This window comes from Periophthalmus magnuspinnatus, chromosome 8 (assembly GCF_009829125.3).
Source record: "Periophthalmus magnuspinnatus isolate fPerMag1 chromosome 8, fPerMag1.2.pri, whole genome shotgun sequence".
Lineage (NCBI taxonomy): Eukaryota > Metazoa > Chordata > Actinopteri > Gobiiformes > Gobiidae > Periophthalmus > Periophthalmus magnuspinnatus.
The window spans coordinates 27,388,626-27,410,677 of NC_047133.1; the positions used below are offsets into that span (position 1 = coordinate 27,388,626).

The following is a 22,052-nucleotide window of genomic DNA, read 5'->3' on the forward strand; positions in this document are numbered from 1 at the left end:
ACCCAAGCTTTTAGTAAATAAACTCATCTTTGTTTAGGGATTCATCAACTTTGTCACAATGTAGCATGCTTTGACACGGGTGCTACTCAAATCACAGTGACTTTTGACAGTGAAGACTTATTTTATGTTCACTTCAACAACAAAACTGTTGTGTGGGAGAGCAGACTTCCCACATATTATCATTCACATTATCCTTTTAATTACTCAAGCAATTTCCAGTATCAGTGTGATCATCACTTAAACGTCTGGAAAGACTCTTCTCCCCCCTCAACAATCCCAGGTATGTGTCAACAATCTTTACTCTTTGCTTTAAAATTGTGAAATCATTGATAATGTTACTCTTTACAGTGGCTCCTGAAGTCTTCATTTACCCCACAGAAGATGTCATAGACCAGATCGATAATACTCTCATTTGTTTTGTCCGAAACTTTTTCCCTCCAACAATTAAAATACAATGGACTAAGAATGAAGAGGTGATAGCTTCAGATGACCCCTTTGAAAAGCTGATCCCAGGCTCTGATGGGACCTTTCAAGTCTTTTCCACCCTGAGCTTTGTCCCTGCACATGGAGACATATACAGCTGCAGTGTGAAACATCAAACCTTTAAGGAACCAGTAGTCAGATTCTTTGGTAAGAAAGAGCTGAACTGATCAAACAGTTTAAAATGTTAAGGTCTATTTTTTGTCTGTGGTAATTTACATAATGGTGTTTTATTTCCTCTTTCAGTGGTTGAGTCCAGTGGGACAGACATCGGCCCCACAGCGTATTGTGCAGTTTGCACCACTCTGGGAATCATTGCATTCATAGCAGGAATATTCCTCTTTTTCAAGGACAATCAGCGCCAAAATGCTTAAATCCTTTCTTTACACATTGTACACTTCTGTATTTTGCAGCTTTTGCAGTGCAGTTTAGCGAGTCAAATTTCCAATCAAAGGGATATAAAACAGGATATGCATTTTTTGTAAATCAAATTACCTGTTTATTTAAGGCAGTTTAGTTTTTTAGTCTAAGTTAATAAAGCAAAACATTTAAAATAGTTCCCCCAGAAGCATTTCTGTGGGGCGTGAAGCTGCTTTTTAAATTAGCTTCACAGTGTTGAATTTATTTCCTTCTCTGGATCTCCACTGGGACAATGGGTCCTGCCTGTAAAAAAATTCATTTGTTCCTATATTTGATGGCCTGGTTGGTGAATTTTGGTGAGTGATTCCAAAACATTTACAAAATTATATAAAAAAATAAAAATAGATGCTATATGTAATGTTTTTGTAGTTTTTTCAGATTGGTGTTGTTCTGGCTGAAAATTATAGTAACAATCCTGAAAACACCAAACTAAGGAAACTCGAGCAGATTATTTTGTGTTCAGAAGGCATAGCATTGCTTAAAGTCATCAGTAAATTAGGAGGATTATACATGTTTATATTAATAGGGTTGGTTCTTTTTCTTTGTAGGACACAGGTTGGCACCAGCTGTGCATGAAGAAGAAAGAAGAAATTTAAACTAAACAAAGAAAAGAGTTAAACTCTACTTTGTAATAATAACAGAGATAATCTGAGAGGTTTTACTACATAAGCAACAAAGTCCTTACAGCATACAGGGGTGGTCATTATATGATTATTATGAGTGACGTTTTTATTTAAATGTTACCAACAGATCTGTTTTTGTACATGCCACTTTCTCTTCCTGTAAATCTCTTCCTGTAAATCGTCTCCAGAGACACAAACTGCTGTGCACTCAGTGAACGTGTGAAGTGCTTGCATGTGCGTCTAATGACACCCAACAGGATTTTCAAGTTTTTGTTTTTTTTATGTTGTTGCCAGACTATTCAAAAGTTTCATCTTATAAAGACAAGGAGACAAATTATTTAATACATCCCAATAAGGACTTTTTTTGCTGGTTAGTAGGGTGTTTGCATTTTGATAGTCAGGATCCAATTCACTGCACACATTTTAAACAACCAGGTACATTAACTGAACATGTTTGTAGAGGTCTGAACTGCAAGGTTGACAGGCCAGGACCCATGCAGGTGTTATATTTTATACACCACAAATAAATAATTGCCATTTATTGCTAATCAAATTGTAGTATTGATTAACTTGAGATAATCCCCCATACCACCACGCACCATTTACCCAGGTAAGACAATGCATTCTGCAGCATACATGAGGGTACAGCACATGCATGACAGAATCACAGGTACAAGTGTCCCTAGTTGCTATAGAAACATGGACAGCATGACTCTGTAAGTTAATACATAGTCAGGGCCTCAGCACAAAGCCTAATTGCTGAAAAGGAACCCTCCAGAATTCTACACTATTGTTGTTTAGCTTCTCTCAGATATTAGAGAATATGAGGAAGCAACTGTCTTTGTTTGTGAACCATGACTTCAACAGTTCCCTGTTAGTCTTCAACAAGATGTCTGCATTCAACTTTGTCTCGCTGGTTCTTTTTAGCACGTTCACATATATACTTGGTAAGTGCTCTTTTTATCTCTTTTATTTTTAACCCAAGCTTTTAGTAAATAAACTCATCTTTGTTTAGGGATTCATCAACTTTATCAATGTAGCATGCTTTGACACGGGTGCTACTCAAATCACAGTGACTTTTGACAGTGAAGACTCATTTTATGTTCACTTCAACAACAAAACTGTTGTGTGAAGTATTTCTGTGTAAAGTGATTCCAAGACATTTACAAAATCATATAAAAAATTTAAAAAATAGATGCTATATGTAATGTTTTTGTAGTTTTTTCAGATTATGCATTTGGACAGATGTCTGGCTGTTGTACTTACACTGATAGTGAACAAACTACGTTTGAGTATGAGATAAGATACACATACAACAAAAATTTACTTATGCAGTACAACAGCACACAAGGCAACTGGAAAGGCTTTACAGAGTTTGGTGTTGATAGGGCTAGAATGTATAATGTCGATCCTGAAGACGCCAAACTAAGGAAAATCGAGCAGATGATTTTGTGTTCAGAAGGCGTAAAGTTGGCTAAAGACATCAGTAAGTTATCGGTTTATCCCTCTGCACATTATACTGTAGGTAATACTGTATTCAGCATAAATATTTTTGTTCTAGAAAGCATGTATGCTGCCCCAAGCCTCAAACTGTCTACAGTGAAGCAGTCCAGTCACACAGAGCCTGCATTGCTCTTGTGCAGTGCTTATAACTTCTATCCACAGGAGATTCAGATGACATGGTTACTCAATGGACAAGAGGTGACCTCAGCTGTGACCTCCACTGATATCTTGTATAATGGAAACCTGTATTACCAGATTCACTCTTACCTGGAGCACAGGCCCAAGCCCGGAGAGGAATTCTCTTGCATGGTAGAGCATGTGACCCTGCGAGATCCACTGTTGAAGATCTGGGGTGGGTCACAGCTCTAGGATGTGTTAATATTTGATTTTTACATTTAGTCTATCAAATTAATATTTTTCAATTTTACAGTAAACCAGTTGTTCTTTTTTCATTTTTTCTAGAGCTCCACCCGCCCCTTCCTTGGTCAGAAAGAGTCAAAATCGCTGTTGGAACATTTTTTCTTGCTGTTGGTTTAACAGCACTGATTACAGGATTTATCAAACATAAGAAGGTCACAGCTGTGCTTTGCACAGTAATGCAAGGTAAACATGTTAAAAAATTTTTAAAAGATCTACCACTTTAACCTGGATTAGACATGTTTATATTAATAGGGTTGGTTCTTTTTCCTTGCAGGACACAGGTTGGAACCAGTTGTGCATGAAGAAGAAAGAAGAAATTTAAACTAAACAAAGAAAAGAGTTAAACTCTACTTTGTAACAATAACGGAGATAATCTGAGAGGTTTTACTACATAAGCAACAAAGTCCTTGTGAGAGAATCACATTTGATTTGTGTAATAGTTGTGTAATAACAAATGCATTTTATAAACATCACAATAAACATCAAGGAGACAACTTTTCGACTGCTTTCATCTCACACAAACTTTAAATATTTACACTATGTTTTATTATTCTGATTAAAGTTTTGTGATAAAACAAGAATACTGCATTGTTTGTTTGTTTGTTTTTTATCTCAAATAAGAATAGCTTGGCATAGTCCTATATTCACAAGTTACAGTATTTTTCTTAAAATTTGCATTTTGTTGTATTTTTCTTATATTTAAGTAGGCAAGGAAACAAATGGTATTGTAAATGTATTGATGAGAACAGTTGCTGCATAGCAGAGGCAAAGGAGTGATAGTGACATTACATAATATTTGTTTTAGTGATTTCTGCAGACATGGGAGACAGGAGGATGAAGAATAGTAAGAAGCTCAGCACAGCAGTGCAATAAGCACGCATTTCTGATTCTTTATGTAGCACTCTTGTTCTTTCAGGTGGAGCCGTTAGTATATATGTCCATGAGTAAGGCACAAGCAGTCATTCTCATCAAAACAAACTGAAGGAGCTTGTACTGCTGACTTGGAATAAGCACAGGGAAAAAACCTTTGTGATTTTATTATTTTCAGTGGGACTATGGTTTCAATAGAAAAGAATAGAATATAGCAAAGATTTGCATGTCAAACCTCACTCAGCTGACCTCAATATGAACTCATGGAGTCTGGAAGAGTCTGGAGATGTGGTGTTTGGCTTATGTAAACAACAATTCTTCATATCCCTGTCAATAAAAAAATTGAATATTTTTATATATATATATATATATATATATATATATATATATATATATATATATATATATATATATATATATATATATATATATATATATATATATATATATATATAAAATAACAGTATGGACTATGCAGCTGAGAGAGATTTCTCCATTTGAAAACAAAAAGGCAAACTTTGAACCTGGCTGCCGCTCCTTGACGATGCAATGAGCTTAACATAAACCAGTATCTTGAACAATGACGTACAGCTAATTTATTAGTGCACATTGTTGAATGTTAATTAGCTATCGACACTGTGGCTGCTATTGTGTTCTGTGTGAAGAGGTCCTGGCAGGATTTACAAGCACAAGAAGCAACACTCGCTATTGGCTGCAGCACTGTCTCGTCAGCTCCTTTCTCCCTGCTGTTCTGTCAGAATCAGTGTCTGCCATTCTATTTTCTGTTATTCATTGTCTTCTGAAATCAATAATAAATGCATGGTACTTAGTGTAAAGTAAGCTACATACACCTTGGCTGACTAGACTGACTAGGCTGTGTGGGGGAAAGCAAAAGATCACAAGAATTATTCATGGCCTCTTCATACGCGACGCTAAGAGCCACTTATGTTGTCATGTTCATTATAGCAATGCATTCAAAGACCACAATACAAACACACTAAGACATTCAGTTCAAAGCTGGTAAAATGCAAATATGCTGTCACATCAGATGCCCTATCTAAGGTGGTCTCCAACTCAAGGAAAACCAGACAATGCAAGTAAAGATAGATTTTCGAATAGCAATATTTATTGTTATTTTTTTAATGATAATTTGAAACTTTAATTACATATTCCATTCATTAAAATATCTTGTTTTTCTACTTCATCACTACCTTATGATGTATTAGAAAAGAAACGCATCTGTCACTATCTGTAACATTTAGTTTACTTGTCTCTGTTTTTTTCTGTAGTGATTACTGTAGGTTGGTTCTGTACATTTTATTGTATGTAGTGTATAGAAATCCACTACAAATACTTAAAGGTGGACTTTTTGTAACTTTTCTGGTGCAGTTTGTACTGCTGTCCTGCTTGTCTCCATGAAGATGATATTGCTGGAATGTTCCATAGTTTGGCATTAAGCATCTGTGTTACATTTATTTAACTAACTACCTTGAAAAGGATTCATTCTGACAGTGAGTGGGGTCATCTCTCCACAGATCTGACTTGTAACTTGTGGTGCCATCCACTTGTCTTCATGGATTTAGATTGGATTGAGCAACAGAGCTCAGTGGTCCCCCAACCTGAATGTAGTTGTATCCTTAGGCAAGACACTTTGCCCACCTTTCCGAGTATAAAAGTGGTGTGTGCATGAGTGATTGGTTGTGGTCAGAGGGTCAGAGTAGCAACAACAGAGTATGGAGGGAATGAAAAATGACTACACTGTAGGTCCTTGAGAGGCTTCAACAAGCTTGTAAAGCACATCACAAGTTTATTTTATTTTTTATTATTAATAGATACATTTAATGCCATACTGTGGAATAGCCTAGGCAAAGCAATACAACATCTCCACACTGACAAGCAGGTTGCTGCTTTGTAACTCTGCCTGAATAGACAGGCAGTGCACTTTGAAACCAAAATAAAGATGCTGTCTTGTTCTCTTCTCTACTTGAGATACATGACACTTAAGTATAGCTGCATATATTTGCAGACATTTTTCCACTGGCCTCACATCTATCCCTGGATGTGGCTGTGTAAATGTTGTGGTCCTGACTGACCCTTTACCAGTACAGTGTTCATCAACAGCACTGTATCAGTTTCAGTTGCACAGAAATAGGCTTACAAACACTCGGAAATCTCTGCACTCATGCTATGTCATTTTCCGAATGCATTTGAAATAGTTGCCATATGACGGTCTTTCCAAGCCACCCCTAAAGTAACAGCACTGCCTGGCCAAGTAGGTCAGGCCACTCTGAAGCAAAGGATCATGGGGTGTTGATTGATATGTCACAAGAGGCCACATCAGTGGGTCACTTAACTCACTGGTGCTATTCCTGTTTCTATTGTAGACCAAGCTGACATGAGGTCTTTGACACTATGCTGCAGACAGCCTTTAATTCCCCCACAGTGAAAACACTAATCCTGGTATTTTCCCTTCATGTTTATTTTTACAGTTACCATATAGCATAGTGTTCATCCTAGTACATACTGTTCCAGCTTCCTTGTTACAGCTGGTCACAAACATTAGTGGTACTGGTGCACCATATGCTATTTTACAGTTTCACTACTTTAACATTACTCTCAGACCAGCCTTTCTGCCACTACAGTCCCTCCTTGCACCAACAACACATCAACAGAGGGCAACATTGGAGTGTCTTGCTCAGGGGCAGCAGTGTGCATTACCTCTACTAAGGGAGATAGTGGACTAACTACTGCCATTTTTCCTGTCTCTTGTATCATGTACTGGACTATGTTCAATGCTGAAATGTCATTGTGTCATGTCACGGTGACCTCACTGTGCCTTAAATAATGCAATCAAACAAATCAAACTCATTTAGTGTGTGCTGTGGTCCTGTGTTTCAGTACCGGGTGGGACAGCTGTATATGATCAGCAAACACAGCCATGAGCAGAGCGAGCGTGGGGAAGGCGTTGAGGTGGTCCAAAATGAACCCTATGAAGATCCAGAGCACGGGCAAGGCCAGTTCACAGAGAAACGAATCTACCTCAACAAGTGAGCATTTTATAACAGTATTATTTATGTTTTTATGTATGTTTTTTTATTTATTTATTTTTTTTTATTTTGTATTTTCTGGTTAAGGGTCTACCCCCTGTTTTTCATTAGAAATGAGTCTTCATAGAGAAATGCAGGTGACTCCACCAGGCCAAGTTGTAGGTCAGATCTAGAAACTTGCATATTTTTCATAACTTGGCTCACTCCAGATTGATATGTGTGGCACTCTGAATTCAGTTCTACACATTTATCAGTCTGGACTGGTCTTTATTAAAGTGATCACAGCAGCAGGTGAAAAATCTAACTTCTGTTACATCCAGTTGAGAGAAAAGCACAGATATCTTTCCTGACCACAAATTTACAAAGCACTTTTCTTCTGCACATTTTTCACAAAGAAAAAAGTCCTTAATTTCACTAAAACAGGCTGAAGTACAATTGTCAGTATGGTCATGTTTGTTTCGGTTCACTTGGTCGCTTTGCCTTTGGCTTCCACACAAACCTCAATGCTGTGATTGGTCCACTGCTGGGTGATTTTGAAGCTTACAGTGGGAGTAACTCAAGATGGATTCTCATGAGTTTGTGAACTCACAAATATTACAAAAACCCATCTTGCTGCATAAGGTAATGTTTTTCAAGGTATTTTTGAGCTATAAAAAGTTCTGAAAATGAATAAATGCAAGTTAGATAATCTTAAATGCCATACTGTGGAACATCTGTGGAACGTTCCATTCATGTAGATTCACAAACAAGTGGTAAAAGAGAAGAAAAGTTACATAGTGTACCTTTAATACCACCCACTCCACTCATCATAAGCACTGACTTTTTAGAACTTTTATCTGCCAGCTCTACACAACAATTTCCTTAAATGTTAAATCAGACCGAATAGACTAAGTAAATCTTCTGAACTTGATAAGTTTAAAATGAGTATTGTGTTTTCAGCAGAGCACAGATTGAATTTACTGCTCTCTTAATAAAACAGGTCTGATATACGAGCTTCAGGCTGCCATTAGTAAATTAGTTTTGCCTAGAAAACTATGCCATATAAATGCATAATTTTATAGATTGGATTACCTAACTCGCACTGATTTATTAAGTTACTGTGTTTCAAAGAATACATTTTTGATATTATTGCTGGTAATATTTGGTAGGGACAACAGATCAATTAGTTGCAAAAGCCAAAAGAGAACAACAAAACAATTCAATTGATAGGTACTGAATTTTATAATAGAATCCTTTCAATAGAAGCAGTTCAGATTGTTTCAGGGGTTAGGACAACCAAAGCTATTAAGTAAATACACAATTGAATGGCACAATAATTCTAATGTCAGTTTGGAAATGAAAAGGGCAGTGGCTAGTATCGTTGTGGAAAATGCACAGGACTTCGGGCCAAGTTCTGTTGGAAAGTTGGCTGCTGGTGATGCAAGCATGTGTGTTCATGTGTGGGCAGTGAAAGATGAGGTTGATTGCCACACTATTAATTTAGGCTGTGAGGTCTGATACATACCACCTGTTACCATGTTGTAGCACTTGGATATCTATACACTCGCTAACTGCTGTCCTTGTCTATGATGAACAGAAGGCTTCAGACACTCTCCAGCAAAAGATAGTAAGAGAAGAGGTAGGAAACATGGCCAAAAATTGCTACCACAGAGCCAGATTAATTTGAATTTTTATAACGATTCACGTATGCTTGACTGTGTTTGGCTAAATCCAGCTGTCACTCACACAGAGCCTTACATAACATTGGAGAAATTGGGTGGGGAAAGTGTGAATGAAAGTGTCTTGTGTTTGAGCAGATATTTAAATAGTGAATCACTGCATGGTGATATCACCCAGAGTGTGAATAAGCCGACTCACTGTCACAATCACTCTCTAGATCTCGTTCTAACCTATGGTATTGAGATTAATGATCTAATTGTCCTTCCTCAAAACCCTATACTCTCTGACCATTTCTTAATTACCATTCAATTTATTCTAAAAGACTATCCAGCCCCGCAGAAAAAAAAAAAAACTATAATGAAAAGAACATTATCAGATAAATCGGTTACAGAGTTTAAAGAAATTATTGAGCCATTGCTAAAAGGTATGTCATGTGACAATGAGAATAATTTTAATCCAATTGTCACTGATCAATTGGTTGACAGAACAATGCTCACCTTAAAATCTGCTCTCGATGTTGTAGCTCCGCTAAAACAGAAAAGCATTAAACCAAGACCTCTGGCTCCATGGTACACGTTACAGCTCAGGACACTCAAACAACATGTAAGACGCACAGAGAAGCTTTGGCGGCGCTCACGCTCTGAGCAGTCTCTGAAGGCATGGAAGCTCTGCCTGCTCACTTATAAGGCCGCTCTGCGGAAAGCCCGAACCAGATACTATTCAAATCTAATAGAAGTAAACAAAAATAACCCCAGATTTCTGTTCAGCACTGTAGCCAGGCTGACAAACTCCCACACTGCTAATGAGTCTCTTATCCCCTCGAACATTAGTTGTGATGACTTTCTTCACTTCTTTGATTACAAAATTACAACCGTTAGAGACAAAATCAACAAAGCTACTCCAAAAATCAGCTCTGAGCTAATCCAGTCTGTAATACCAATATCCCACATAGATCCTCTAATAATATTAGATAAATTTACTCCTGTTGATGAGGTGGAGATTACCTCAGTCATCATGTCGTCCAAACCATCAACCTGTTTGCTCGACCCTATTCCAATCAGACTCCTCAAAGAAGCCCTCCCCCAACAATAGATTCCATCCATAACATAATAAATATGTCGTTAGAAAAATGGCTACATTCCTCAGTCCTTTAAGTATGCTGTGATTAAACCCCTTTTGAAAAAACCTAACCTAAATCCTGATGAACTAACCAACTACAGACCTATCTCTAATCTTCCCTTCCTCTCAAAAATTCTAGAACGAGTGGTGGTGAAACAGCTCTGCCGCCACCTGCAGGACAATAATATATTTGAAAAATTTCAATCTGGATTCAGAGCTCACCACAGCACAGAGACTGCACTGCTTAAAGTAACAAATGACTTACTACTAGCTGCTGATAACGGGCTGGCTTCAGTCCTGGTCCTACTGGACCTCAGTGCAGCGTTCGACACCATTGATCACAACATTCTACTGCAGAGGTTAGAATGTGACATTGGAATCAGAGGGACCGCCCTCAAATGGTTTAAATCCTATCTATCAGATAGGTACCAGTTTGTTAGTATAAACCAGAGCACCTCTCCCTGTTCTAAAGTAGCCTGTGGTGTCCCACAAGGATCTGTGCTTGGTCCAATCCTACAAACATGGCATTAATTTTCACTGCTATGCTGATGACACTCAGCTGTACTTATCAATGAAACCAAATCATGCTCTTAAATCCTGAAAAAACAGAGGTCATTGTCGTTGGTCCCAAAGGTCAAAGAGATTCTCTGTCGGACCAGATAATCTCACTCGACAATGTGAGTATAGCTTCTAGCCCTACTGTAAAAAATCTTGGAGTCCTATTTGATCAAAATCTCTCATTCACAGCCCATATAAACCTAGCTTGTAAAACCGCACACTTTCACCTGTGAAATATAACTAAAATTAGAAATATTTTACCTAAAAACGATGCTGAAAAACTCATCCATGCATTTGTTACTTCCAGACTTGATTACTGTAATTCTCTGCTCGCCGCCTGCCCCAAAAGTACTATAAGGAGCCTCCAGTTGGTCCAAAATGCAGCGGCCAGAGTCCTAACAGGAACTAAAAGAAGAGACCACATCAGTCCTGTACTAAAATATCTGCACTGGCTTCCTGTCAAGCTTAGAATCAAATTCAAAGTCCTCCTCCTGACATACAAAGCCCTAAACGGTATGGCCCCATCCTATCTGCAAGATGCTGTTGTCCCGTACCAGCCAAACAGAGCACTCCGCTCTCAGAATGCAGGACTATTAGTGGTTCCTAGAGTGTCCAAAAGTACAGTGGGAGGGAGAGCATTCAGTTACCAAGCTCCTGTGCTATGGAATCAACTCCCTGCTGATGTTAAACAGGCCCCCACAGTCTCTGTATTTAAGACCAGGCTTAAAACCTTCCTCTTCGGTATAGCTTATGACCAGGTTAGTCATAAGTGACATTAAAACCCGGGATAAGATAGGCTGCAGTAGGAGATAACTAGCTGGGGGAAGTATGGCAACCTGAGCACTATCCTCTGCTTTGTCCTATTTCTCATCAGCAATGCTATTCACATGTTGTCGCCTGTCCCACTCCCCCTGTGGAGTGTATCTCTTTCAGATGCCCCGATGACAGCTGGACCCTCTCCTCCTCCCCGCCTGGCCCTCCTCCACCCGCCTCCCTCTCCTCCTTGCCTGGCTCTCATCCTCCTCGCCCGTCTCTCCTTCTCCTCGCCTGCCCCTCCTCCGCCCCCCTCCCTCCTCGCCTGGCCGATTTTTCTTGTTTTGTCTGATGTTTCCTGTTGTTTGATTTTCCTGTTTGTTTTTGTGTGTAGGCAGCACAGTGGCTGAGTGGCAACACTCATGCCTCACAGCAAGAAGGTTTGGTTCGATCCCCGGGTCGCCCAGGCCTTTCTGTGTAGAGTTTTGCATGTTTCTCCCCATGTCTGGATGGGTTTCCTCCGGGTACTCCGGTTTCCCCCATCAACCAAAACATGAACGCCCTTCGAGACAACTGTTGTTGTGATTTTGGGCGTTACAAAAATAAAATGAATTGAATTGAATATGACCAAAACAACAGATTGGAACTAAATCACAATTTGATTTTGATCACCATATCAATCCAGTCTTATAAATTAAATTGCAAGTTATCCAGCACAGTTCTAATCATATTTGTGTGCTATTTGACAGTTTAAGTCTCACTATCAGCTATTACTAATCAAGACTTCCATTGTGCTCTGTCCAATTTTTTCAGTCACATTTTTCTTGACTCGGATTTTACCCCAGTGGTTCCTAGTTATTCCCATTTTGATGTCCAGTATGATGCCATTTGACGCACCTGTAGTAGTCATTTAAATTCGTTTGTGCTGATCGTGTCTCCTGTCCTTTGTGTCCCCCTTTTCTACTCTGTACAATAGTGTCTAGACTGTAGCTATGAGCAACTTGTAATCATAAGATCAGCTTCTTAAGGGGTCATCACTGCTGCACATAAGGCTATTGTTAAGCCGCTAGATGCTTGTCAATGGCCATTCCGAGACATATGTAACCAACTTTCGAAACTTATTATATAATATTACAATTAAATTTTCCTCTTTTTCAGCAAGTTGCCAAGTTGGGCCAGAGCTGTCGTCCCCAGGATTTTTTATGTCACGGAAAAGGCTTGGAATTATTATCCGTACACCATTACAGGTAACAGTGGTTTTGGTCATAATGCAAAGCTATGTCTGCCTGTGGTCTCAAAGATGTCAGTTGTTTTGGGTCACTGATGGGGCAAAGGGACATGGAACTAATATTGTGGCTGGTATTGTGTTAAGTGAGCTGTGTGCATAGTCGAGTGAAAGCCAATAAGAAAGTCCAGCCAAGGGACAGTTTAAAAAGGTATGGTGACTCTTCAAAAGATACAGGAAACCTTTGGCCCATAAATAGTTAAGCAAATGTATCAAGAGAAGACAAGTTTCTTTGTACACAAAGTAATTCACAGTGCTTTACAGAATGAGAAAGATAATACAATCTTAACCTATTTGTTTCTCTACCTACTTCAAAAAGCAATATTGTAGCTATTGGGTGTAGACACATTTCAGAGGTTTTCAAAAGATATCGTGTCACAAAATTTTAAAAAAATTTACTGAATTCTATATGGGGAAATGTCAGTGTCAGTCAATAATCAAATTTGACAAAAGTTTAGCCATTTTGGTCTCTCATTGCACTCAAGTCGTTAATGTTACAATGTGATATTTGATGATATAACTGAGTGATTTGACTAAACTATTTATTAGATTTTTCTTCTTAATTTATCAATTTGTTTTCCCAGTCAGTCCACATGTGCTTTGTGGATCTGGAGAAGGCATTTGACCATGTCCCTTGTAGTGTCCTGTGGGGGGTGCTCTGTGAGTATGATGTCCGGGGCCCTCTGCTAAGGGCTGTCTGGTCCCTGTATGACCGGAGCAGGAGCTGTGTTTGCATTGCCGGCAATAAGTCAGACCTGTTCCCAGTGCATGTTCGACTCAGCCAGAGCTGCCCTTTGTCACTGTTCTGTTCATTGTATTTATGGACAGCCAGTGGCCGGAGGGGGTCTGGTTTGGGGACCACAGAATCGCATCTCTGCTGTTTGAAGATGTTGTCCTGATGGCTTCATTAAGCCAGGACCTGCAGCAGGCACTGGGGCTGTTTGCAGCCAAGCACAAAGCAGCTGGAATGAAAAACAGCTCCTCCAAATCTGAGGCCATGGTTCTCGACCGGAAAAAGGTGGCTTGCCCTCTCCGGGTGGGTGGAAAGTCCTTGCCTCAAGTGGAGGAGTTCAAGTATCTCGTTTCTTGTTCACAGGCGAGGGAATGATGGATTGTGAGATTGACAGGTGGATCTGCAGTGATGTGGTTGTTGTATGGGTCTGTTGTGGAGCTGAATCGAAAGGCAAAGCTCTCGATTCACCAGTCAATCTACGCTCCTACCCTTGCCTATGGTCATGAGCTTTTGGGTAATGACCGAAAGGACAAGATTGCAGATAGGAGCTCAGAGTAGAGCCACTGCTGCTCCACATCAAGAGGTGCCAGCTGAGGTGGCTCGGGCATCTGTTCCAGATGCCCCCAAACGCCTCCCTGGAGAGTTGTTCCGGGCACGTCCCACTTGAGGAGGCTTCAGGGAAGACTCGGCACACGCTGGAGGGACTATGTCTCTCGGCTGGTCTGGGAACACCTTGGAATCCTCCCGGAAGAGCTGTAAGAAGTGTGCGCAGAGAGGGACCTCCCTGCTGAAACTGCTGCCTCTGCGACCCGGCCCTGGATAAAGTGGAAGAAAATGGATGGATGCTTTTCAATTAGATTTGGTTTTGTCTAACTAAAGACAAATACTTCCAGTATTTTTTACTGAACATAAATAAGACCAACTAATCATTGACATTTGCCACAATAAGTTGTAAATTGTCCTCCTCCAAAGTCTGAACTCCAAACTACATGCTTTTACAGACAGATTATAGATCTCTCATTTAAAAAGAAGCAGTAGCAGTTAGTAATTGTTAGTGCAAATAATGTCACATTTTTAGGAATATGCTAAACATAATTTCTTTTACTTCCTCATTTATAGATGCAGAGATGTCGTCTGTGCTTTTAGCAAATGTACTGCTAAGTGCTGTTCTGTGCTTTTAGATGGTGCATGTGTCCAGTCTGGTTTTGAAGCACAATCTTCATCACTTTGATTCCAAACTAATAATTTTTCATCCTTTTTTTCTTTCATGTCTGTGATCCTGGTCCATGGCATATTGATTACCTCTAATGACATCTGCTGTCAATGTGCTCAGAGTACACAGTGAGTAGTCCTATCCTCTCATACAAACACACAGACCTTTTCATTTGCTCCAAAAAAAAAAAAAAAAAATTGTTGATTTAAAATGCTGTAGGTTACCCATTCTACTACTTCATACTTGCACACAACTACTACATACTTATAAAGTTTTCTGTTTATCATTATTATTATTATTATTATTATTGTATGAACAAATTTTAATAACAGAAAATGCCAATATTGATAAATATTGAAAAAAATGTCTATGATTATTTTTTAGCCAAACGTTATTGGCAGTGTTAGATATATATAATATAACATAAAAGTCAATGTTATGTTCAGACATTGTATTGGGGAGGATATAAGAGGCTCTTAGCTCTTTAGTACAAGCCACACAAAGGAGAAGCTATCCACCTTATTCCGGAAGTTACCGTGGACGGTGCCATTGTCATTCAGGTTGTATTACTGTATTTTGCATTGTATTTTGTATTTGTATTTTACACCGAGAATCGTTGCAGTGTTGACTTGTTGCTGCACTTAAACATGGATGATTTGACACAAATCAACCTACTTAACCCACTTAACCAGAAGTGCCACCACAAAGGAAGCACGGTTTTAGTCGTATTTAGGCAAAAGTGGGCGGGGCGAATCTCTAGTCATTTTAGATCCTATCATCAGCCGTTAAGTGACCTTAGACAAACTCTAATAAGTTGACCTCTGAATGTCTTCATATCACTGCAAATATACAATAAGCCTCTTGGCTTTGTGGTTATAGAGCTGCCTCAGGACAATTATGCCCCAGTCAAACATCACTTGTCAATACAGACATAATCCCCTTCAGAGCTTGTGGCTAAAACTGGCTAATTGAGTATTGCTGAGAACAAGCACTAATGATTCACTACAGGACAGGAGGCCATTAACCCACACGTGGTATAGGTAAGGAAACATCAATGCAGTTTAATCATCAGACCAACCTCATCATCTCCATGTGGACAATAACATTTAGAAAGTAGTATCAAAGCTACTTAGGAAGAAGCACTCGCTATTTTTTATGTCTTTTTACTGTGTGTGCAAAACATCTCTGTGGGATCATGTTAAAAAAGATATTTAGGAGTCATCATTATGAGAAATATCATCATATTGAGAAATAAAGTTACACATTTTTTTCAGAATCTTGTATTAGTTAGACACAAAGGCAGATAGGGTAATTAATATGTAACATGCAGTGAGACACAAGCACATGAATTTTAGCAGCAAATGTATGGTAGCATATTGCCAAACAAAGAATCATCAAGTAACCATGGCATTTGACGCCACTGACCTGACATTATTGTATCGATAGAATCATTTAAAAAATCAACTGAGGATGGCAAAAAGAGATTATTACCATGCCATTATTACAGCTTAAAATGAGAATTCATCTATAAAATACAGTTTCAAATGACCTTCGGTTGTTGTGTAATACGGCTGATATCCTTAGATGTACTCACTCACACACATTCAAACATGCTTTTGAATTAACCTTAGTCTTTATTCATTGTTTACTAAGAAGAAAAGCAATATTGCTCTTGGTGGGTTTGGAAAAAAATCTGTAGCGGTAACTGCTATTTTTCTGATAAGCATTGCTGTTGTGGTTGAATAAGACACACATAAAATTGAATTAAATACATCCAAGAGCATTTAGAGAGAGGACTGAATTTAAGCTGCTAAACTAATAAGAAACCCATGCATTTTAGAATATGTTTGTAGAGGTCTAGGCCGACTACAGGGTTAAAGACTGGAAATTATGTTGGCTAAATAATTGGGCAGTTTTCTAATTGCAACCATTCAAATTGTGTTTTCGTTTTGATCATGATTAATCTTGCTGGCTGGACTACTCACTAGGCCTGGAAGCGTTAATCAGTCACTAGTGTTTTAGTCAACCTCATATTTTATTCAACTAATTATTTATAAGGATCACAGCAGAAAGGACAAGACATGGAGTGAGTTAACTGGAGTTTTGGGGGTTAATCTTCCTTTTTAAACTGCCTATTATGAAAATGCTGTTTATAAGTACTTCTTCTTGCATGAGATCTTAATAATATTGAGAGCTTTTGTCAGAGCCATTGCCCCTCTTTTAGTCAATGAATCGATGCACAGGGCATGTCTTTATTCGATCAAGACCTCCTTTAATCTCTACAGCTCCACTTTAAGCCTTTTAGCATAATTGAAAGGTGTTTTGTAAAATTTAATTTTCAACTTTATTTTAGCAATATTTCAACCATTAATGAATCTGTCTTTATGCTATTCAAATACATTTAGCCTCAATTTTGATGCAAATCACTGATAGTCTGGTAATTAAGGTGAGGATTAGTGCTTGATCCAGTTTGTTCAAATCTACTGCAGACTTCTTCTCACAGTACTTACCACTTCTCTCCTGCAGCCACGTATTTTTCACTTTCCCTTATGCACCCCCAGTGAGCTGGCAGTGGCCCTAGAGCTCAGTGCCGCAGGCTAAGATTGATCCCTTCTGTTGTATTTCTCCTGATGCTACTAACACACCAACACGTCCAGACTCAAATGCTTATGTAACCCTCTTTCCTTTGTAGGTTGATTAATAATTACACAAGTTTTAATCCAATTTCACGGCAGACAAATGTGAATGATGTGCCTAAGGAATGATGTGGTTTCTGTTTAAGCTGTAGGGCAAGAGCATTTGAGACTAATTCATTGTACACATTCATTTTAGGACAAACATGTGTTGCCTTATGAAACCAACCCACTTACAATTACCATGAAGAGAATGAATATCTCTTACATTCTTCAGTCCAGGGTTGTAATGTAATGGCCAATTAGTGTAGATAGGAACATTAAAACCAGAGGTTAATACTGTTTTGGTTTCCTCCACAGTGCTCCTTTCTGCCCAAGTTTTCCATCCACATTGAGACTAAGTATGAAGACAACAAAGGCACCAATGACCATGTGAGTACGGAGCTATATGGGGCTATATGGAGCTATATGGAGTTATGTGGAGCTTTGTGGAGCTTTGTAATGGGATTGACAGAGAACAGGTTGAAATCTGTCAAAGGAGAACTGCTGCAGCTGATGCTGGTTTGATTCACACAGCTGCCTGTCTCTGTATCTCTGTTCTTCCCACATTGACAGTCTCGCTGTGCTCTTATCACACCATTCTGAGGGTTACAGAAAAAGGTTCCATTTACATTTATTAGCATTTTATTACCCACTACATGCGTGAACACACCTTTGTAGGGTTGCCTTTCAAATCCTGTGTGAATCCTGTGTGCAAAAGGTGCTTTGTTATGCACGCACAGTAATAATTTCTTCTTTTTTCATTAAACCACTGAGTAGATAACTGCTTGCCGTAAAGCTTTATAATTGCAGCAATAAAAATTTAAATATATAGAAGGCAAGAGTGTAGACCTTTGATATTATTGGTAAGATTCAGACTTGAGTCTAGTAATAAGCTAAAAAGGTTGCATAATTACCTAAATCATTTTACTGATATTTTTCATTGAATTATAAATGTACACCAACACATATTACCGTATTTCTATGTTAATATTCCAGTAATTAGATGCACTAACATTACATCTGTGTACATTCAATGACATTGATGTAAGTGACATTAATGAGTTGAATTCAATCAGAGTTGCTGTAGCCTCCAGGTTGTTTTCAGTGTCACATACTACAGTCAAGCAGTGAGTATTATGCAAGAGCTTTTTGAGCCAACACCAAGAATAAAATAACCACAGCGCCTCCCAGTGTAAGCTTGGGAAAATCACGTTCTAGTTACTTCACAGATGGCCACAATTGTATGTAGTAAGTAACAAGTGGGGTGTTTCAAAGTGAGTAACTGTTCTGCTGGTTGTTTTTCTCTCAAGTTGCATCTATTCAATTCACTCATTCTGAAAAATGCACCAGTCTCCCACTTTCCTCCCTGTGTTGTGTTTAATGATGTTGATAGATCATTTATGTTTACACAATTAGACTTTGGAGTAGATCTGTTCTCCCAAGTGCACTTACATATGCAAGCTTATGTGTAATAAACCCAAGTATGATTCTGACCTTCACGCATCACTTTTATCTACCGTCAAGGCAAACAATCTCCGCTCTCACTGCTCCTATTTGTCAACCTGTCCTATGCATTATTGATAAAGCCATCTTCATACATCACCTCTGCACAGATCTTTGGAGGGGAGCCCAGAGAGGATGAAACCGAGGTGTGCATGGTGGATATTGCTTATGACGAGGTCCCGGAGCGCCACTACAAAGAGTCAGAGGTCAGAGGTCACTGGTGCTGTGTGCTTAGCTTTGTGTGTTCCTTTAAAAACAAATTCTTAAAAAAATGAGAGGAGGCAATAGCATTTTTCTGTACATAAAGGCACATTAATTGGGAGTTTGCTCAGGACCACCGGCTAACCGCTTGTCTCCTAAGAGCTACAAGAGTGACTGAGAAGTCTGTTTACAAACTGCAGGAGATGTGGGCATGATTGAACGTTTGTATTTGAGCAGCAGGCCATCATTTATCAGAGCGAGATGCTCATAAAAAGAGGAATTATTAATAGTCATAAGGGGTCATGACAGCTCAGCAGTGGTGGTGCAGTATTGACACATGCCCAATTCCCAGCAGGATGTTTTATGGTCTGCACGAGCACAGTCAAGAATAGTCCGACGTGCAAGGGGAAAACGGCACAGATACAGAATGCTCATTTAAATAAACCCAAATAGGAAAAAGATTGAACACAGTGTAAAATGTGAACGCAGTAAAAATGTCAATGCAGTAATGAACGTGTTTGTTATGAAACATAATTAAAGAGAAGACAGCAGCAAAACATGCAAAACAAATCTATGGGTTTAATTATGTTTATTTGTAACAGATGAGCAACCACATACATCTTTGATTAACAATAAAACAATATAATCAAAGGATCTTAGGATGGGAAAAGCTTAATTATAATAATAATTATATAATTATATTTAGTTATTATGCAATTGTATTAATATTTCGTTTTCTTTTTTTGTGTAGTTAAAACATGATCGTTTTATCCTATTTTTAAATTATTTGGATCTTTTCAACTTATTAAATCTGGTTGCATATCAATTTGATGTAGTTTCTGAATCGATTCTTTGCCTCTTTACTATATTATTTTCATTCACCCAGACATGAAATTGCTCATATACCCAAAGATTGGTCCTATCAGTCCACATTCACCTGCTGTGACATGAAGACATAGTCTCCTCAGAGTAGTTACTATGGGATATAACATTTCAAAAAATGTGTATGGATACTCCTGGCGTGAAAATTCACTCAGAGGTTGTGAACCGGGGTGCAAAGTGTATTCCAAAATGTGAAATGTGAAAATGTGTTAAAACATTTGACATAAATTACCTTCAACTACCTGGCAGTGGTTACTTATAAGCTAGTAAATTCTGTTTATTAGGAGCTAAGACTGAATTAAAGCACATCAACAATGAACAGAGCAAAAGTAAGTGGCTTACATTTGCAGCAAATGTAATTAAATGCACAGTTCTTAAAACACAGCAAAAATTGAGTGACTACATTAATGTTGTTTTTCAGTATGTTTGGGTCTTTTGGGAAATGTAACCCTTTCTTCCCTTATTTCAGGATCTGCGTTATTTCCAGTCCAAAAAGACAAATCGTGGTTTGCTTCCAGGGGGATGGATGGACACTCAGGACCCCATCATGTGTTCCTACAAACTCGTCACAGTCAAGTTTGAAGTATGGGGCTTACAGACTCGGGTGGAACAGTTTGTACACAAGGTCAGCAACCTCCATCTGCTCGGTTCAAACTGCTCCATGTAGTTACACTGTAGTAGCAAATTTTTCTCATTTCCAAAATCTTATCTCCCTTCACAGCATCTGTCCCAGGAGTTGGCTGCCCCTGTTTGTTTTGCCTCAAGCCCATCCACACATACCAAGCTATTACTCTCTGAGAATCTAGACATGACTCATATCAATCACATCACCCTAATAGTGATAAGAAGCATTTCAGAGCTTCAGAGAATTTTCCAGACATAATTCTCTTCCCATCTTTCTTTTTAATGTATGAGCTAGTGTCTTGTTTATTATTTGAAGCATATTACTGTGTTTTGTGCCCTTAGGTGATTCGAGATGTTCTGCTGTTAGGACACAGGCAAGCCTTCGCCTGGATTGATGAGTGGATAGGTGAGAATTAATCAGCATTTTACAGTATTTCTTGTCTTGTCTTACATATGCGTTATTAACAAGATATTGATTCAGCTCTTTATTTTGTTTCAGTGTATGTATAATATGTAGTATGTATAAAATAATATGTTGAGTTTAAGGACAAGTTGAGAAACATTTACACGCATGCACAATGTCTTTTTGATGTGATATTGAGTATGTAATGTCATTACTAACAGATATGACCATGGAGGAGGTCCGCGAGTATGAACGAGCCACACAGGAAGCCACAAACCAAAAGATTGGATCATTCCCTCCAGCCATCTCCATCACTGAGACCCCATTGCCAATGAACTCCCGCAATGGCCCCAACAGCGCCCCCTCCACACCTCTCTCCAGCGAAGCACCTGATTTCCTCTCTGTCCCCAAAGAGCGACCAAGGAAGAAGTCAGCCCCTGAGACTTTAACCCTGCCTGATCCGGGACGGCGGGACTCCCTTTTTAAACTCCCCAGCTTTTTCTCATGGAATTCCAGTCCACAACCCGAATGAGAACAGGCCGGTGTGATCCAGCCACTGTTGTATCTCTAAATGTCCCGTGGATCAGAGGAGGATGACTGCACATCCCTTAAACGTCCCTCTGCCAGCTCAAGTGAAGCAGACTTTTCACTACCCTGGTGATCCTAGCTCCCCCTGCGCTCCAGAAGACATGCCGGTGACGTCTTCTGCCAGATACTGCTCCCACGCTGTCTGAAAGCTGATGAGACAGGTAACCTACAGAGGAGAGGTTCTTCAACAAAAATCATCTGAGACTATCCGCTGAATAAGTTCAATCTTAGTTTACATTCCTCTAGTTCCACATATTTCTTATCCTTTATCTGAATCTATTTAAATGGTATATAAACTGTATGGTGAGTAGAATTTGGAAGTGGACTGTGAGGTTAGTGTATTGGTGCAAATAAAAAGTATGTAGATGAAATTGAGAGATATATTGGTAACGTATTTCAGTAATGCTGTCCCCTTGTGTTCTGAATGTTTTGAACAATCCCTCTACTGTATAAATGACTCTAGTATAACTGCATGGCTTGGTCTTCAATGCAT

General features: G+C 38.9%; 2 protein-coding genes across 2 annotated transcripts in view; both read left to right on the plus strand.

The window, feature by feature from the left end:
* The window catches only part of pitpnc1a (phosphatidylinositol transfer protein cytoplasmic 1a), a 34,744-nt gene extending 12,733 nt beyond the window's left edge, over nt 1–22,011 (plus strand). Inside the window, exons 2-9 of the mRNA XM_033971810.2 lie at nt 7,215–7,363; nt 12,611–12,699; nt 14,804–14,811; nt 17,677–17,748; nt 18,972–19,067; nt 20,414–20,569; nt 20,911–20,974; nt 21,193–22,011. Coding sequence (XP_033827701.1) covers nt 7,215–7,363; nt 12,611–12,699; nt 14,804–14,811; nt 17,677–17,748; nt 18,972–19,067; nt 20,414–20,569; nt 20,911–20,974; nt 21,193–21,503 — 945 coding nt within the window. The 3' untranslated portion in view covers nt 21,504–22,011. The remainder of the gene's footprint in view (nt 1–7,214; nt 7,364–12,610; nt 12,700–14,803; nt 14,812–17,676; nt 17,749–18,971; nt 19,068–20,413; nt 20,570–20,910; nt 20,975–21,192) is intronic.
* Nucleotides 987–3,930, plus strand: LOC117375499 (class II histocompatibility antigen, B-L beta chain-like). Its single transcript, XM_033971814.2, has 5 exons — nt 987–1,196; nt 2,743–3,009; nt 3,085–3,378; nt 3,489–3,629; nt 3,721–3,930. Exons 1-5 carry the CDS (start codon nt 1,133–1,135, stop codon nt 3,771–3,773), a joined length of 819 nt encoding a protein of 272 aa, XP_033827705.2. The 5' UTR covers nt 987–1,132; the 3' UTR covers nt 3,774–3,930.
* Nucleotides 22,012–22,052: the final 41 nt, after the last annotated feature.

Bases quoted from the DNA above. Each gene is read 5' to 3' on its own strand.
- LOC117375499 (XM_033971814.2), top strand. From the start codon at position 1,133: ATGGGTCCTGCCTGTAAAAAAATTCATTTGTTCCTATATTTGATGGCC. The intron at 1,197-2,742 runs GTGAGTGATTCC...ATGTTTTTGTAG, and splicing joins GGCCTGGTTGGTGAATTTTG to TTTTTTCAGATTATGCATTT. The intron at 3,010-3,084 runs GTAAGTTATCGG...TTTTTGTTCTAG, and splicing joins AAAGTTGGCTAAAGACATCA to AAAGCATGTATGCTGCCCCA.